General features: G+C 43.8%; 1 protein-coding gene across 3 annotated transcripts in view; it reads right to left on the bottom strand.

The window, feature by feature from the left end:
• Positions 1–19635, bottom strand: part of il17rd.S (interleukin 17 receptor D S homeolog) — a 56026-nt gene that overhangs the window by 8144 nt on the left and 28247 nt on the right. For 2 of the 3 annotated variants that reach the window (XM_041591134.1, NM_001372133.1), the window contains 6 exon segments: positions 7220–7277; positions 6879–7004; positions 3138–3256; positions 2831–2951; positions 1256–1300; positions 893–1044 (listed from right to left, as the gene is read on the bottom strand). In XM_041591134.1, the coding sequence (XP_041447068.1) occupies positions 893–1044; positions 1256–1300; positions 2831–2951; positions 3138–3256; positions 6879–6990 (549 nt within the window). In that variant the 5' untranslated portion in view covers positions 6991–7004; positions 7220–7277. 3 annotated transcript variants of the gene reach the window in all.

Genomic DNA, 19635 nt, shown 5'->3' with positions numbered 1-19635 from the left:
ATAAAAAAATCTGTTTACTCTTTTGAGAAACGGATTTCAGTGCAGAATTCTGTTGGAGCAGCACTATTAAGTAGGGATGCACCAAATCCAGGTTTCGATTTGGGATTCGGCCTTTTTCAGCAGGATTCGGATTCGGCTGATACTCCTGCCCAGCCGAACGAATCCGAATTTGCATATGCAAATTAGGGGTGTGGGGGGGAAATCGCGTGACTTTTTGTCACAAAACAAGTAAAAAGTGTTTTCCCCTTCCCACCCCTAATTTGAATATGCAGATTAGGATTTGGTTCGTCTGAATCTTGTGGGAAGGATCCGGGGGTTCAAAATAGTGGATTCGGTGCATCCCTACTATTAACTGATGCGTTTTGAAAAAACATTTTTTCTCCATGACAGTATCCCTTTAACAAGAGGCAGAGTAAACAAAAGCAAAGTACTCTGACGCAACACAGAGACACCATAAAGAATTTAGTCTGGAGTGAGTGAATTCATTAAAATCTATGTCAGAACCAGGGTAGAAGGGCACAAAGCCCAACCCTCACATACTGGTAGTGCCAGGCTCCATGCCCGTTAATGTCAAGTGGAACAGCTCTAGCCCAGAGCGTCAGTTCTGCAACTGCTCTCACAGAGATAAACAAACAGGGACAATAACTGCGATGGTGGAAACATTGGCACCACTTCACTTCCCAACACTGTGCCACCCTTGCAGTGCCAAATAGAATATATAAACTCAATTGCTAGTGTCTTTATCCATTTCTGTTCTCTGCTTGGAGCTCTTGAAACAGTGTAGCAGAAGCCAGTTCCCCTGTAGAGTTGCTACAATGCTGCAAGAGTCATAACCAGCAGTGCAGACAATGTCAGCAGTCAGACGGATACACTCTGCGCCATAGAGACTCACCTTCCGGCAGATCTTCTGTTTAAAGGAGCCCTCGTGCTTCAGTTTGTAGTTGACGGAATAAGATTTAAAGCCGAAATTCTGCGGGGCGTGGTCGAAGGACACCTGCATGTTGATGCCCTGTTGGGTGACGTTGACGTTTTTTGGTTTCCAGTCTGCGGTGCAACAGAGGGAAGGGTGAGAGGGGGACAGGCAGAGGGGTTGGCCAAGGGGTAATGAGATACTGGTTTAGTGTCCCCCCCCCCAACACATAAAATCCCACCCTAATACGCCCAGCATTTCCAGTGCACCCAACCTCAGTCCTTTTTCATGGACCCCTGACTGCCCCCCCCCCCATTGGCTGGTGGCCCTTAACTGGTTACTTACACGGCCTGCAGGTCAGACTGTCCGGCTGCAACAACGACTCGCAGGCTGCAAGATACACAGAGGAGGCATCCATCAGTACATTAATACTCACACTTGTTACTCTTAAAGAGATAGGAGGACTACAAATCTATTTATACATAAAAAAATTCTTACTTTGCTTCTGACAATGCAACACTAAGGAGGGAGACTATATTCTGGTTTCTGCAGAACTGGCTTAACCCATTATATGCCAATACAGCTACATGGGAGGTAGATGAGGGATAGTCCCCGACACTTACAGGTATAAGACAACAGTTTTGTTGCAGGGTGGCTTCTATCAGTCAGCATTTACTCCAAACTACCTAATTACCTGCCTGCCCAACTCTCTGCCCAACTCTCTGCCCAACTCCCTGCCTAACTGCCAGCCCAACTGCCTGCAACACACATACATATAAAATAACACAGGTACTGAACTGTTTATTTTGTGTTAATTGAAATACCATTATTTCGATGTATCTCTTATATCTGCCCATTGGGGAACAGACTGGCTTCCCATAATAGATACTGTTATTATCAGACAGAGTCAGGGCCAGACACCCGGCTCTAGTTTTGTTGTGGATAATGTTAAACAATACATTCATGGGATGAAAGGATCTAGAGGCCCCGGCCCTGCCAAGATTTCCTCATTTTCTTCTTATGGAAAGGATGAGTTTATGGATTGGGAAAGGCTCCATGGATAATGTTCCTGCCAGACTCTCCCACTCCCCGCAGGCTTCCCGGTATTAACCCAACCGTCTGTCTAATGTTTCTGTGAGAGCCGCACGGACAGAACTCTTGTTGGGCCCCTTCTCATGACCCCAACTGCAAACAGCAGCCAGTGTATTGGAATCGTTACTTCTAAAGGGGGGGGGGCTCCAAAGAACAGTCTGACCCTATACATTCATTCACATACGGTTATTTCCAAATGGGCTGTTAGGGAGTGTGCAGCCTATTGTGTGCCCAGAACATTCCTTCTCTGTATATTTGTATTTATACATATGGGAGGAGGAGGTGCCATATTGATTCCCTTAGACAGTACAGTATGAGGGTATAGCTTATTGTGTGCCCAGAACATTCCTTCTCTGTATATTTGTATTTATACATATGGGAGGAGGAGGTGCCATATTGATTCCCTTAGACAGTACAGTATGAGGGTATAGCGTATTGTGTGCCCAGAACATTCCTTCTCTGTATATTTGTATTTATACATATGGGAGGAGGGAGGTGCCATATCGATTCCCTTAGACAGTACAGTATGAGGGTATAGCTTATCCTTCTCTGTATATTTGTACATTGTATATTGTACATTTATACATATGGGTATAGGTAAGGATATTAGAAGTCACTAAGGGGTTGTTCTGTGACCATATAAAGACACAAGGCTGCAGGCTGAGTTATACAGGGAACTCTGAGTATCACTCATGTATTATAAGGGATAATGTACCCCCTACTGTAAATGATAAGGATATTAGAAGTCACTGAGGGGTTGTTCTGTGACCATATAAAGGCACAAGGCTGCATTATGAGGGTGACCTAAATAATAAGGAAGATACTTACTGCGGGTCCTGAAGAAGAACGGATGGTAATTACTTTCATTTCTGGCGGAGGGAAATGGCACAATTTTTGCAAAATAATCTGTTTCAAATTTCAGGTTGACAAATGGTTGTGTTTCCATTACCTGCAAAGAGGGAGGTAATTAGACAGTTACCAAGTCTCTATGGACAATGTGTGATTCTGAGCAAGGGAGAGAAACTACAACACACTCGCAGGGTCTAGACAATTAGCATTAGTCAATGGAGGGGTAATTGTGCTGCCTCCAACATGATACAGCAGCAGAAGGGTGCTTAACTACTTTCGCACTTACAACTCTTTTGAAGTTTCCATTCAGCTGCTTGGGATCCTTCATCACAATCTGCTGACAGAACCTCCCCTCCGACTTCAACTCTTCCACAACCACCCGGAAGCCTTTCAGGTATTCAATGCCTACGGAAACAGAATGGATTAATTGCAGGAGACAGGTCAGCGTCATTGAAGAAAAGCGTATCAAAAATAAGTTCTCTTCCAGGCCTAGTCATCAGGTGCAACATTGTTTCAGAAGACAGAACCAGCAGTGCAGAGCATTTAAACAGCCAGAGGGACGCAGCCGTCAATGACAGAACTATAAACCCAGTGAGAATGAGGAATGAATGGATATTGGGAAGTTGTATCAGGAGTCAGAGGCAGCAGTGCAGAGAAAGGGACAGACACAATGACAGTTACACAGAACTATAAACCCAGTGAGAATGAGGAATGAATGGATATTGGGAAGTTGTATCAGGAGTCAGAGGCAGCAGTGCAGAGAAAGGGACAGACACAATGACAGTTACACAGAACTATAAACCCAGTGAGAATGAGGAATGAATGGATATTGGGAAGTTGTATCAGGAGTCAGAAGCAGCAGTGCAGAGAAAGGGACAGACACAATGACAGTTACACAGAACTATAAACCCAGTGAGAATGAGGAATGAATGGATATTGGGAAGTTGTATCAGGAGTCAGAAGCAGCAGTGCAGAGAAAGGGACAGACACAATGACAGTTACACAGAACTATAAACCCAGTGAGAATGAGGAATGAATGGATATTGGGAAGTTGTATCAGGAGTCAGAGGCAGCAGTGCAGAGAAGAGAAAGAGACAGACACAATGACAGTTACACAGAACTATAAACCCAGTGAGAATGAGGAATGAATGGATATTGGGAAGTTGTATCAGGAGTCAGAGGCAGCAGTGCAGAGAAAGGGAAAGACACAATGACAGTTACACAGAACTATAAACCCAGTGAGAATGAGGAATGAATGGATATTGGGAAGTTGTATCAGGAGTCAGAAGCAGCAGTGCAGAGAAGAGAAAGGGACAGACACAATGACAGTTACACAGAACTATAAACCCAGTGAGAATGAGGAATGAATGGATATTGGGAAGTTGTATCAGGAGTCAGAAGCAGCAGTGCAGAGAAGAGAAAGGGACAGACACAATGACAGTTACACAGAACTATAAACCCAGTGAGAATGAGGAATGAATGGATATTGGGAAGTTGTATCAGGAGTCAGAGGCAGCAGTGCAGGGAAAGGGACAGACACAATGACAGTTACACAGAACTATAAACCCAGTGAGAATGAGGAATGAATGGATATTGGGAAGTTGTATCAGGAGTCAGAGGCAGCAGTGCAGAGAAAGGGACAGACACAATAACAGTTACACAGAACTATAAACCCAGTGAGAATGAGGAATGAATGGATATTGGGAAGTTGTATCAGGAGTCAGAAGCAGCAGTGCAGAGAAGAGAAAGGGACAGACACAATGACAGTTACACAGAACTATAAACCCAGTGAGAATGAGGAATGAATGGATATTGGGAAGTTGTATCAGGAGTCAGAGGCAGCAGTGCAGAGAAAGGGACAGACACAATGACAGTTACACAGAACTATAAACCCAGTGAGAATGAGGAATGAATGGATATTTGGAAGTTGTATCAGGAGTCAGAAGCAGCAGTGCAGAGAAGAGAAAGGGACAGACACAATGACAGTTACACAGAACTATAAACCCAGTGAGAATGAGGAATGAATGGATATTGGGAAGTTGTATCAGGAGTCAGAGGCAGCAGTGCAGAGAAGAGAAAGGGACAGACACAATGACAGTTACACAGAACTATAAAACCAGTGAGAATGAAGAATGAATGGATATCGGGAAGTTGTATCAGGAGTCAGAAGCAGCAGTGCAGAGAAAGGGACAGACACAATGACAGTTGCACAGAACTATAAACCCAGTGAGAATGAGGAATGAATGGATATTGGGAAGTTGTATCAGGAGTCAGAGGCAGCAGTGCAGAGAAGGGGACAGACACAATGACAGTTACACAGAACTATAAACCCAGTGAGAATGAGGAATGACTAGATATTCGGTATCCATTGCATCCTTCAGCGCTGCACAATATATTGGCGCTCTAAAAATACATGTTAATAATTGCAGTATTTTTTTTAATCTTTAACAGATTAGGAAAGGGAAGTGCAGGGAGGTTACATAAGGATACAGGGACGTCTCGCTAATATCTGTCAATAATACAAGTCGCTCCAACAAACGCATTTTGGCCCCAGTGATGCTGAACTGGATTTTCCATGCGGCCGCCTGCCAGTCCTTCCCGTGCGATGATGTCATTATTCTCGCCAATAACGTAAGAGTCGCATTGTGGACGTGCAGATCACACCCTGGCCACTAGAGGCCCCTGCAATGATCGGGTCCAAGGATGGTTCAGCTCAGCCCAGTGACGAGTGCCTTGGAATTAGGAGTTTAGACGTGATGTCTCGTTGGAGAATGAGCCAGAACATGGGGCCCTTGCCAGGTTTCTAGTGGCACTTCATGCTCCGGCGAGAGGAGCCAGACTGAGTAACAATTCTCTGGGCCACAGTTCCAGCAGTTCAGCCTCACAGCTCCCACAGATATAACACAGACTATAAGTGCAGAACCCTAGGGCACAGGCAGAGGGCACCACATTATCAATGGCCAACCTGCAACACCCCAGGGGATTCTGGGAGCAGTGGTCCAAAAGCAGAAACAAATTGAAAATTTGGGAAAATCCTTGAGTTACCTTGAGTGTACCCCTTTAGTGAGCCCCACAGATATATTGTGCTAGAATGGCTGCCCCCATGGCTACACAGCAGCTTGTTTATATAAACTATAGTAGTACTTATCTGTTATCTACTGTGTATCCTGTGCTTGAATGGCTGCCCCCATGGCTACACAGCAGCTTGTTTATATAAACTATAGTAGTACTTATCTGTTATCTACTGTGTATCCTGTGCTTGAATGGCTGCCCCCATGGCTATACAGCAGCTTGTTTATATAAACTATAGTAGTACTTATCTGTTATCTACTGTGTATCCTGTGCTTGAATGGCTGCCCCCATGGCTACACAGCAGCTTGTTTATATAAACTATAGTAGTACTTATCTGTTATCTACTGTGTATCCTGTGCTTGAATGGCTGCCCCCATGGCTACACAGCAGCTTGTTTATATAAACTATAGTAGTACTTATCTGTTATCTACTGTGTATCCTGTGCTTGAATGGCTGCCCCCATGGCTACACAGCAGCTTGTTTATATAAACTATAGTAGTACTTATCTGTTATCTACTGTGTATCCTGTGCTTGAATGGCTGCCCCATGGCTACACAGCAGCTTGTTTATATAAACTATAGTGGAGTTTCTGAAACATTTTTATTTTTTGGTGTTACTGTTCCTTTAACACTTACAGTCCCTTACCCTGACACCACCTTGCTATACACAGTATGCAACAATTGCAACCCCAGTTTTACCAGTGCAGCCCAACATTACATTATATTTTCAAAACTTTAACTTCACTTCTATTATTTGGTGTTACTGTCCCTTTAAGAAGAGTATAGTGAGGTGAAGCCTGTAAGTATGGGATAGTGGAGTACATGGGCGGCTCGGGAGCAGGACCACTATCAGAAATCACAGGGCCCCATACGACAAAATTTCCTGGGCCCGCCCCCCACCACGCAGCCTGATGGCTGCCCTGCTCGGGAGTAATGACAGTTACTGTGGGACTTACCGATATCATTGGCCGTCCAGAAGACAGAAACCGCCACTTGGTCGTTGCAGGCAAATTGGCTGATGGTTATGTTCTGCACATCCCCAATCTGGTGCTTCCCCCCGGAGTTCATGTAGGCAGTGCAGTCTGCAGCAAGAGGGACAATGGAATCTTCTGTAAACAGGGATTTTAATGCAAAAAGAGCCCCCCCCCAACCCAGTATATAATATATACACATATATATATAGGTGGGAGCTGCCATAGACTTTATTTATTCCCAACAATAAGGACTACGAGGCTCCTATAAATCCTCAAACACAAACTGAAGTCCATAAAAAGCCGACTGTGTGTGTAAAACTTACTGTCATATCGGAAGGTGACGTTGGGCAGCCCAGTGTTCCTGCTCAGCACAGACGCTCCCTAATAAACAGAGAGAGAGAGCGGGAATAAATCTCATGCAAGGTTCATAGATACAATGGAAACATTCAATCTGGGACACATTGGATTCTTATACGGGAGGTTCACCTTTAAATTAACTTGTAGAATGTTATACGGTGGCTAATTCTAAGCAATTGGTCTTCATTATTTATTTATTTTTATGTTTTTTAATTATTTGTCTTTTTCTTCTGAACCTTTCCAGCTTTCAAATGGGGTCGCTGACCCCATCTAAAAAAACAAATGCTCTGTAAGGCTACACATTTATAGTTATTGCTACTTTTTATTCCTCACCCTTCAATTCAGGCCTCTCCTATTCATATTCCAGTCTCTTAATCAAATAAATGCATGGTTGCTAGGGGAATTTAGGCCCTAGCAACCAGACTGCTGAAATGGAAAACTGCTGAATAAAAAGCTAAAAACCACAAATAATAAAAAAATGAAAACCAATCGCAAACAGTCTCAGAATTTCCCTCTCTACATTATACCAACAGTTCATTTTAAGGTGAACAACCCCTTTAAGCAGTTATGTTCCCTGGGTGACAAAACAGCAGCCACTCGCTTATATTCGGAGAGATTCTGTTTCACTATGTTATATGTACGTCATATATTCACATAATTGTTGGACTACAATTCCCAGAAAGCTTCATGCAGGCAGTGAATGTATCCTGGGGGTTGTAGTTCTGCAACTGTGGGGCCCAAGTTTAATATACATGTTAGCTCTGTATCAGCCTTCTCCCATCATTCCCTATCAGCCAAGGGAATCGCCAATCTCTTCCTAAGGGCACACACACATGGTCAGATTCGGGGAGATTAGTCGCCCAGCGACAAATTTCCTCTTCTTCGGGCGACTAATCTCCCCCCGAACTGCCTCCCGACTGCTAAAATGTTAATCACTGGCGGGATGGCAATCAGTGTGCTTTCTTTTCCGAAGTCGCCTGAAGTTGCCTTATGAGGAAACTTTGGGCGACTTCAGAAAACGAAGCACTTCGAGTGCCATCCCGCCGGCGATTTTGATTCTAGCCGTCGGGAAGCAGTTCAGGGAGATTAGTCGTCCAGAAGAAGATTCGATTTATTGCCGGGCGACTAAATATGCCAGAATCGGAGCGTGTCGCTTTAAAGGGGAAATGTGAAATGAATGTATATCTGAAGGTTACCCTTTCATAGAGCAAAGAAATCCGTTCTCCTTTAGTCGAAGGGCAGACGCGAAGATTCGGGAAGATTTAGACGCCCGGCGATATAACGCCTCTTCTTCTGGGCGACTAATCTCCCTGAACGGCCTCCCGCCGGCTAGAATCAAAATCGACGGCGGGATGGCACTCTAAGCCCTTTGTTTTCTGAAGTCATCTGAAGTTTCCTCGTGAGGCAACTTCGGGCGACTTCGGAAAACGATTGCTGGGCGACTAACCTCCCCGAATTGGAGCGCGTGTCTCTGCCCTAAGGGCAAATAAAGAGCACAATGGAAGGCTGCTCCTTATCAGTTTATAATAGCAGCAACATTTCCCAGTTTACCTTGTGCTTTTAATTGATACAATAAAAGTAGCCTTCTCCAGGCCCTGCGTGAGGACAACTCCAGCCCATGACAGATTAACAGTAACGACCCAATTAGGCCCCTGTTCCCCCAGCAGATACAAACTGAACAATATCAATCTTATTTACTGCTGCTGAGCAAATGCAGGTTTCCAAGCCGTCCTGCTAATCCTTGCCGCTCCTAAAGACACGCTCCCAGTTTGTACTCAGCATAAAATCATTGTTCCGGGACCCTTGTGCGATAAAGAATGTTGGGAGATGCAGTTTAACAACAGCCAATTGCTTGGAAAGTCAACTAGAATGACATTTTAGTATGTTGGAAAGGCAAATTCTACACAAATTTTCAATTGGTCTTTATTATTATTATTATTATTATTATTATTATTATTTTTTAATTTGCATTCTTCTTCTTCTCACTCCTTACAGCTTTCAAATGGGGGTCAATGACCCCATCTATAAACAAATGCTCTATAAGGCTGCAAATTAGTGATGTGTTTTGGACCCTAGCAACCTGATGGCTGAAATTGAAAACTGGAGAGCTGCTCAATAAAAAGCTAAATAAGTCAAAAACCACAAATAATATAAAATGAAAACCAATTGCAAATTGTCTCAGAATATCCCTCTCTACATCAGACTAACAGTTAATTTAAAGCTGAACAATCCCTTTAGTATTGCACTTTCTTACCAGGAACAAGTAACAGTGTCCCTTTAAAGGGGTTTCACCTTTAAATTAACTTTTAGCATGTTATAGAATAGCTTATTCTAAGCAACTTTTAAATTGGCCTTTGTTTTTATTGTTTTTGAATAATTTGCCTTCTTTTTCTGACTCTTCCCAACTTTTAAATAGGGGTCACTGACCCCGTCAAAAAAAAAACATGCTCTGTAAGGCTACAAATGTATTGTTATTGCTACTTTTTATTACTCATCTTTCTATTCAGGCCTCTCCTATTCATATTCCAGTGTCTTATTCAAATCAATGCATGGTTGCCAGGGTAATTAGGACCCTAGCAACCTGATTGCTGAAATTACAAACTAGAGAGCTGCTGAATAAAAAGCTAAATAACTCAAAAAACACAAATAATAAAAAACGGAAACCAATTGCAAACTGTCTCAGAATATCCCTACATCAGACTAAAGGTTAACTCAAAGGTGATCAGTCCCTTTAAAAGAGCAAAATGATCTTTTTTTGGGGTTTATATCCCCTTTAAAATGAACAAATAGCAAAGTCAGTGTTCCAATGCCATTCAGAGGAGTTGGCATCAAATAAAACGAGTAACAACAGCTCCTTTGAGGAGAGAGATAGTGAGAACAGAGGGTTCCTATCGCTGTATAAAGAGCAGATAGTGTTTAATTGACACCTTATCTAGTAACGAAGGCAGGTAATTAAACTCCCAGCCGTCCTTTAGGGCTGGGACACACTGGGCGATTTGGGGAGATTTAGTCGCCTGGCGACTAATCGCCGCGACTTTCCACGACCAATCTTCCCCGAATGCTTCCCCTCGCTCTGCGCCTGGCTAAAATGAAAAATCGCCTGCGCTAATCACACGCGGCGATTCGTTTTCCGAAGTCGCCCGAAGTTTCCTCGTGAGGCAACTTCGGGCGACTTCGGAAAATGAATCGCCGCGTGTGATTAGCGCAGGCGATTTTTCATTTTAGCCAGGCGCAGAGCGAGGGGAAGCATTCGGGGAGAAAAGTCGCTGCGATTAGTCGCCAGGCGACTAAATCTCCCCAAATCGCCCAGTGTGTCCCTACCCTTAATTGCTCCTAAATTTCCCATTCCTTTGCAAGTGCCTCATTATGATTGTAGCCCGACACGTATATGCACAAATATTGCTTTACGGAGTACCTTTACAAGTTCAATGACATGACTATTTTTTCTCTGTCTGGCCAGCCGGCCATCAGGGAATTAGGTTACTGAGTGGAGAAGCATCTTGTGACGGCTCTCAGCTCGGTTCTATTGTCGAGCTGCCAGTGAGTTATTGAACGGAGCAGAGATGCACCAGGAGATGCTTCTGACCACTGACCAATGGAACAGAACAGCAGGAGGGGGCACTGCCGTGTCAAATTCACTATGGCAGCAGTGTAAAAATTATATTCATCTGCTTCATGATTTTTAGTTCCCCTTTAAGTTTCCTTCTGGCCATTCATGTAAATACAAGAGTGTAAATATTGAAAGAATGAATTTTCCAAGCAGAGGATAAATTGTGCCCTTTAACCCCTTAATCTCATACCAGAATTCCCTGGTAATATTTATTTTCCCCTGGTGACCTTGTACCCAAAAAAGCAAAGTCATGTGAACAGAGGTCATCAGATGCCAGGGAAGAATGAAGGGCATAGCAGCCTTAGTTTTAGATTGCAAGCTCTTCTGGGACGGGTCCTCTTTACCTTTTGTATCAGTGACTAGTTGCTGTGTGTGTAATTCTGTAATTGTACAACGCTGCGGAATACGTTGGCGCTCTAAAATACATGTTAATAATAATATTACAGGTATGGGACCTTTTATCCAGAATGTTAGGGACCTGGGGTTTTCCGGATAACAGATCTTTCTGTAAGTTGGGTCTTCATGCCTTAAGTCTACTAGAAAATCATGTAAACATTAAATAAACCCAATAGGCTGGTTTTGCTTCCAATAAGGATTAATTATATCTTGGTTGGGATCAAGTACAAGCGACTGTTTTATTATTACACAGAAAAAGGAAATCATTTTTAAAAATTTGGATTGTTTGGATAAAATGGAGTCTATGGGAGACAGCCATTCCGTAATTCGGAGCTTTCTGGATATCGGGTTTCCAGATAAGGGATCCTATACCTGTATTAGTAGTAATAATAATATTAATAATAAGTCACACCAGGCATGAGATGCCCATTGGCTTTACATGGAATCTATCCAGTGCAGAACAGAGAGCCAATATCTGGTGAATATTGTGTGAGAGATAAGGACAAGCAGAGCCAGATGCCCGGCACAAAGTACATTATGAAAATATATATTTTAAATAACAGAGCCGTTTGGTTCATTTGCTTTAATTTTTCCGATTTTATTGGTTGTTTTATGGTTTAATCAGGAGGAGAGAGAAGGCAGCCATTCCTCACACTCACAGATCTCGGGGTGACAGTTGGGTTCTGTGTTTGTTGATACGGAGCAATTTTACATTGAAACATTTCCAGTGTCCAAGGAAGTAAAAGCAGAGCCTTCAGGATGAATAGGTTTAACCCAAATTGTGGCTGAGCATCTCTTGCTGTACTATAATGCTCCCCATAGATGCGACGATTCTTCTTGCCAAACTACCGATTTCAGGGAAGCCCTTCGAAATTATCATGCGGTTAGTGGGATTCGAACGTTCGTACATCTTACGATTTTTCGGCCGACGTCTGTCAGGAAATTGATCTCCAGGTCAAAAAATCTTTGTGGGTCCCAGTGCAATGTATCTATGTTTGCAGGGCCAATCAGGCAGCTCCCCTTTGTTTTCCTGGCAAATTGGTCTTTTTAGTTGATGGTAAATTCGTACGATAGTACCGAGAAGATCGTGGTCTCACGATCAGGATCTGAACTTTTAAAAATCTCAACATCTATGGCCAGCTTAACTCCTAGCAACCCTTGACAACCCTTGAGGGGCACAGATTTCTCCCTCCTATCCCTGCTCCCCCCTGTAGGAAAGAAATAAGGAGAACACTCAGGTGCATATACATTGCACAAGCTAGAGTCCTGCGCGGAACCAATTACTAAGACCCGGACCCGACGCAAACCCGAAGCCCGCGACCCTAACCCGCCTATTTACCCACTTTGATCCGCTACCCGCCCCTGCAACTGCCTAATCCGCAACGCGCCGACCACCATCAAACAGGAAGTGATGTTGCTGCAAACCGGAAGTGACATCAAAAGTGGGCGGGGAAGAAACAAGTTTGGTGAAACTTTAAAAGGAGTAAAATAGTACCTAAGATAAGAAATTTAGATGATACCCGCAACCCGACACTTGCACCTGAAAATCCTCCCCTCATTCCGCAGGGAGACGCTTTTTTTGCGGGTACACGACCGGCTGAAGGACTATCACAAGCCATTTGGTAACAGCCACCCTCCCACTATTTTGTCCGAGAGATCAAGCAGCACAGCGAGTAACAGTGGCTCATTATCTCTTCTTGCACGAAGAACAAGTGGCATAAATGTCTTTCTTCTGCCGAAGGGAAACTACTTCCCAGGTTACAAAAAGCTCATCAATGGGCACAAAAACAATTGTGATGACTCCTCATTCACTGACCAACAGAAATTGCTTGGAATTATAGGTGCACCATGAAATCAGGCAGCTGCCGTTTAAATGAAAGGGAGAGGAATGGCAAATGTTTGGTGGAGCTGCCAACCTGGAACTGCTGCGTGTGCCACTGCTATGGGGAATTCTGTAATAATAAAGAATTTCACTGGCACTCAGGCAGGTCCGGACTGAGAATTTAAATAGGTCCTGGCATTTCAGGTACACAGAGGCCCAATCAGCCCACAAAGAGGCCCAAACAGCTCCCACCAGCCCACTAAATAGTGACTTTCTATGGGACCTTATAGCAGCCCCTCTGGCATTTGCCAGAACCCACAGATTGCCAGTCCGGGCCTGCACTCAGGCCAAATCCAAGCAGGGACAGGCCCTTGCTATGTTTATTTGGTAAACCCCTTTGTGCCAATGAAATTCTTTATACTTTGGAGGTTACCGAAACCTTTTTCACCGAGCACCGGGCATTCACTTTATGGAGAGCCAGGGTGTGCAAGTGTGGTGACATTTCATTATTCCTCAGTGAATTCTATAATAACCCATTCGAGGAAGAGGGGTTCATATAATGATGGGAGCCGGGCTGTTCCTGCTGAGCATATAATGATAGGTGCGTATAATGATAGGTGCGAGCGAGACCCTTCCTCTGTTGGCTGGAGCTGCCAGACATCACAGGCTAATGAGGGGTTTGATCTCGTCAGTAAATAGGTGTTAGAGCCTCCCCGGAGGAAGGGGCTTAGCGGAAGCTCACTAGGGGAGCACTTGGAATAATAACTTCCCCCTAAACCAATGTTCCTTTGAAAGTAACACATTTCGGAAACACTTCAAAGGCTTTATGGGGTCTCACATTAGAGCTGTAACTGCGTCCTGGAACGAGCAAGCCCCATGCAGCAATGTATTGAAATGAATAGAAAACAAACACACCTGGAAATGGATTTCTGCTACATTGTTTCTACAGTCAGAACCCGCGGTTCTGCAAAACTGGACTGATTTTCCCCACCCATAAGCATTTCCGCACACACGGAGTTCAGCATGGCGTGCGAGTCACTGACGTACACAGCAGATAAAGTGCATGTCGGAGTGATAAGAAGGTGTCGTGAGGAAACGGCCTCAGGTCTAGACGTGCCCACATGAAACAGCAGTGCATTCCCGGCCGTCACGCCAGCGCTCATTCCTGGGCTCACACTCGGCTCAGGGAGGTGTCTGAGTGCAGAGGAATGCGTCTCCTCCTCACCTGTGCGTGCAAAAGCTTCTTCTTCTTACGTGACAGCACCAAATTGAAGGGGATATCGTGCCATTTTTGTGCATACCATAGTCAGCGTGCGTGACAACAGGGGACGGTCTCCATTATTATTCACATCAGTCTGGGGCCAACCTTCAGGCCATTGTACTAAAACAGCCAGCTGACTCCAAGAGCTGACAATCTTGAACAGGTCTCATTTACCTATCCCACAGGCACAAGAACCGCAACCCTAAGGACCCATTAACGGAGCACTGACACCTGTGGGATATATAGTCAATAAATAATGTAAAATATAAGGATATTATAAGTCACCGAGGAGTTTCATGATCATATAAAAGTACAAGGCTGAAGGCCAAATGCTTTTATACAGGTTATGGAAATCCGAGGTTACTTCTAATTAGGGATGCACCGAATCCACTATTTTGGATTCAGCCGAACTCCCGAAACCTTTGCGAAAGATTTGGCCGCATACCGAACCCTATCCGAATCCTAATTTGCATATGCAAATTAGGGGTGGGAAGGGGAAAACATTTTTTACGTCCTTGTTTTGTGACAAAGTCACACGATTCCCCTCCCAACCCCTAATTTGCATATGCAAATTAGGATTCAGTTCGGCCGGGCTGAAGGATTCGGCTGAACCCAAATCCTGCTGAAAAAGGCCGAATCCTGAACAGAATCCTGGATTGGGTGTATCCCTACTTCTAATATGCTCATATTTTCCTACAAGGGGTACTTTATTTATTAGAGTACACTAGTTTTAGTGAGTCATGTGACAAAAATGACATCACTACTCACCGTTTATAACGGATGACATCACTAGTCACGGTCTATAAGGATATAATTTACAAGATATTCATGACTTTTGTGTATTATAAGGATAATAACGGTCTCTGCTCCTGGAGTGTGTTGAGCAAATACATGAATACAAGCCTGATAGCTACAGCCAAGTCATTTTGTCACACTCACCCTCACAGTTCATCCCCTGAGAGCTCAGGCAGCACAGTGTGTATCGGTGGCTCATTATCATTACTCGCAATGGGAAAAATAGATCATTCTGTTGCCTGCCTGAGGCCTATTAACTACAGTTCCCAGCATGCTGAGCTGAACATGTAATGGTGTCATTATCTACATCCCTATGATGCAAATTGTGAGGCTCAGGATGCTGGGAGTTGTAGTGTAACAAGATCTGTATGGTTTCCCTGCAATATAACCCCATACAGATGACACCACACAGAAGTCTGTATCACTGGCAGAGCAATATCCTTATATTCCCTTTCATGTGAGAGAGGAAGTGGCAGCCGCCTTCACAAACAAAGCCCGGCTGCTTTTATGGCCCAATAAATATCCTTTTGTCTCTACTCGGCCTCACACCTGTAGCAACACCTGTACAGATAACACATAGTTCAAAGCCCTTGTACAAGTGTGTGAGAAGTGTTAGGTCACGAGGTACCCCCCCCCCTCCTCCAACATCAATAGAAAATCTAAGTATGTGGGGTTCTTCCATATTTGCTACAGGCTGGGGGAAAGGGGTTCATCCTGCTTGTCTTTTACTTGTATCTAACATACCAATATGCACAAAAAGGCCAGTAGAGATGCAATTTGGCAGCTTCCATTTATATGTATAAATACAAATATACAGAGAAGGAATGTTCTGGGCACACAATAAGCTATACCCTCATACTGTACTGTCTAAGGGAATCAATATGGCACCTCCTCCTCCCATATGTATAAATACAAATATACAGAGAAGGAATGTTCTGGGCACACAATAAGCTATACCCTCATACTGTACTGACTAAGGGAATCAATATGGTACCTCCTCCTACCATATGTATAAATACAAATATACAGAGAAGGAATGTTCTGGGCACACAATAAGCTATACCCTCATACTGTACTGTCTAAGGGAATCAATATGGCACCTCCTCCTCCCATATGTATAAATACAAATATACAGAGAAGGAATGTTCTGGGCACACAATAAGCTATACCCTCATACTGTACTGTCTAAGGGAATCAATATGGCACCTCCCTCCTCCCATATGTATAAATACAAATATACAGAGAAGGAATGTTCTGGGCACACAATAAGCTATACCCTCATACTGTACTGTCTAAAGGAATCAATATGGCACCTCCCTCCTCCCATATGTATAAATACAAATATACAGAGAAGGAATGTTCTGGGCACACAATAAGCTATACCCTCATACTGTACTGACTAAGGGAATCAATATGGTACCTCCTCCTACCATATGTATAAATACAAATATACAGAGAAGGAATGTTCTGGGCACACAATAAGCTATACCCTCATACTGTACTGTCTAAGGGAATCAATATGGCACCTCCCTCCTCCCATATGTATAAATACAAATATACAGAGAAGGAATGTTCTGGGCACACAATAAGCTATACCCTCATACTGTTCTGTCTAAGGGAATCAATATGGAACCTCCTCCCATATGTATAAATACAAATATACAGAGAAGGAATATTCTGGGCACACAATAAGCTATACCCTCATACTGTACTGTCTAAGGGAATCAATATGGCACCTCCCTCCTCCAATATGTATAAATACAAATATACAAAGGAATGCTCTGAAATGTACTATATTGCTGTGGTGTGCAGTTCTACTAATTAGGCAATAATCCAAAGTTCCATATAAATTCTCATTTCATCCATACAAGTTTCCCGTTTTTAAATGAAGTAGGTCAAAAAATCATACACAGTAGTCACATCCCAAAGAGAGCCCCCAATCCATGGGTCAAACAAAAGCAAAAGTTGGCAGAGAATTACTGTTACTTGAAAAATAGGAGCCCAAATAATGTATAAAAATTAGAAAATCTTTATTTAGGACATAATTAAGCCTGACGCTTTTCATGCCAAGGGTGAGCACTTACTCATAGGCTGCAGGAATGTTCTGGGCACACATACTTTCTATCACTTAACGTTGATGCTGTATATACTGGGCCCATACTGGGGAAGAACAAAGAGCCAAACACTGTGGGAAAAGAAAGGGAACTATCAATGTGCTGCAGAGCCGGCAGATTATAGGCACCCTATTAATAGCCCAAATAATAAAGGCTTTTGTTTATAATCTTATTTCTAAGCACAGGCTGGCACTAAGCCCCATGTCTCCTGTTGTATAACAGTGCCAGTCTGTACCTAAACTTTGTTCCCACTGGAATTCACGCTGAAACCTTTGTTGTGGGATTCTGAGGGTAACGGCACACTGAGCGATTTAGGGTGTTTCTAGCAGCACAAGGGGAGGAACACAACACAAAGTTAATGGAGGGGTGATGTGGGAAAGGTCTCCGTTGTGGTGGATGGAGGTGTGCTCCCTAACTTGTGCTAACAGAGCAAGTCCACCTTGGACCCTAAAAGTCACAATTATTAATCCCTTAGGGCAGGGGTCCCCAACCATTTTTACCTGTGAGCCACATTCAATTGTAAAAAGAGTTGGGGAGCAACAAAACCTGAAAAAACTTCCTAGGGGTGCCAAATAAGGGATGTGATTGGCTATTTGGTAGCCCCTATGTGGACTGGCAGACTACAGGTGACTGTTTGGCAGTACCCTTGGTTTTTATGCAACTAAAACTTGTCTCCAAGCCTGGAATTCAAAAATAAGCACCTGCTTTGAGGCCACATCAAAGGGGTTGGAGAGCAACATGTTCCTCGTGAGCTACTGGTTGGGGATCACTGCCTTAGAGCTTCAGCCAGGGAGTCTATTTTGATACACAGATGCCACCCACCAGTTATATGCAATCTGAAATCTGTTCTACTCTGAAATGAAAAATACTACTGTGCTTGTGCCCAGGGTCACACTGGCCTGCCCGTGTACAGTGGATCTCCCAGTGGGCCCAGCCAAGTACTATTCCCATCAGCCCTTTCTTATTGGCACCATTGCTGTGAGAATGGGTGCTGGAAGTCAGGTTCTCTGGTGGGCCCTAAGAAACCCTGTCAGGGTTAATTCCAAGTCAGGAGGTGTCCTAAAGATATCAGATCCAGGTCAGGGAATGAGAGAGAGATCTACAATTGGCACAGGAGCCTCCTAGTTCTGTAATGTAGGAACCAACCACAGTGAAACAGAACACTGATCCCTCAGTTGTATGGCGTCAGTTAGAAAACACACAATTACAATGTTGAGGTACTACCCAAAAGGAGACTTGAGTGAAAGCACAAGATGTTTGGTGTTTTCTGCCTCGTTCTATGCACCAGAACCGTGTCACAACCTGGCCCAACCCACTTCTGGTTCTAGTATTTCAAGGAGAAATATATAGTAGAGTTTGTCTGTGAATGATGGGGGGGGGAGCACCTGAAATCTAGATTATCCGATCAAGAAGGATCAGCAGGAGAAGCTTTCCCTTAGGGATAGTCATTCTTTAAAGGGGTTATATGACCCCTTAATAAAGTATATCATCATCATATTTCTTTTTTTTAACGTTTCCACTCGCCTTTTAAGACAATTTCTTGTTGGAGAAACTTCTAAGGTATAGCCATGTCAGCCTATCTAAGCAGCTGCTCAAGCTCCTATCGAGTCAGTCATCTCTAGGCCACAATAACCATATCTGCTCTCATTAACGTCGCCCAGAACTATTCACCCTCAGCAGCCTCTTTATGCGCCCAACGCGGGGGCCCCCATGGAATGCAAAATGCAAGGCCGCATGGGATAAATGGAATCCCCATGAGCCCTTGTACATCACGGCCGGAGCTAAATGAGTTAATTGCACCAAGATTGCATCCGAGGGCCCCGCTCTGTGATGTATATACATTGTACAGATTTCCATCAACAAAAACCTCTTGTGATCTCGGCTCAGAGAGAATTAAAGGCCGTATTCTGGGATCAATTAAAGGGGAGAAATTCAATCCAGCTGGGCCGGGCAGAGCCAAGATCAGTATCGGGGTCCTGCAAATGGTTTCTCGCATCTCTTTGTCCCTCACAACGTCAGGCCTTGGGCTCTTTCTCTGTATCTCAGTCATTAAAATCTTGTCAAACTACATTCATTCTTCCCAGGGTCCTTTGTGCTAATGCTGCCCCCCCCGAACTTGAACAAAAAGAGTATTGTTAGTCTCACGTAGCCTTAAATATGGACTCACTTTAGGTAAAAAAAAAAAAAAAATGTATTGACAAATTCTAAACCAAACTGAGCATGTGCAGCCTCCCTGGCCCTCCAGATGTTGTTGAATACAACTCCCAGCATCCCCTGACAGCTGAAGAGGGTACGGAGACCTGAAGATCAACATTTGGGGGACCCCCCTGATTAGAGGTTATGGGTTACTAAATTTAGTGCAAACAATACATTAGCCCGCACCC

The sequence above is a fragment of the Xenopus laevis genome, chromosome 4S (assembly GCF_017654675.1).
Source record: "Xenopus laevis strain J_2021 chromosome 4S, Xenopus_laevis_v10.1, whole genome shotgun sequence".
Classification (NCBI taxonomy): Eukaryota; Metazoa; Chordata; class Amphibia; order Anura; family Pipidae; genus Xenopus; species Xenopus laevis.
The sequence above is the reverse complement of the archived record's forward strand: the minus strand, read 5'-3'. Positions and strand labels throughout refer to the sequence as shown.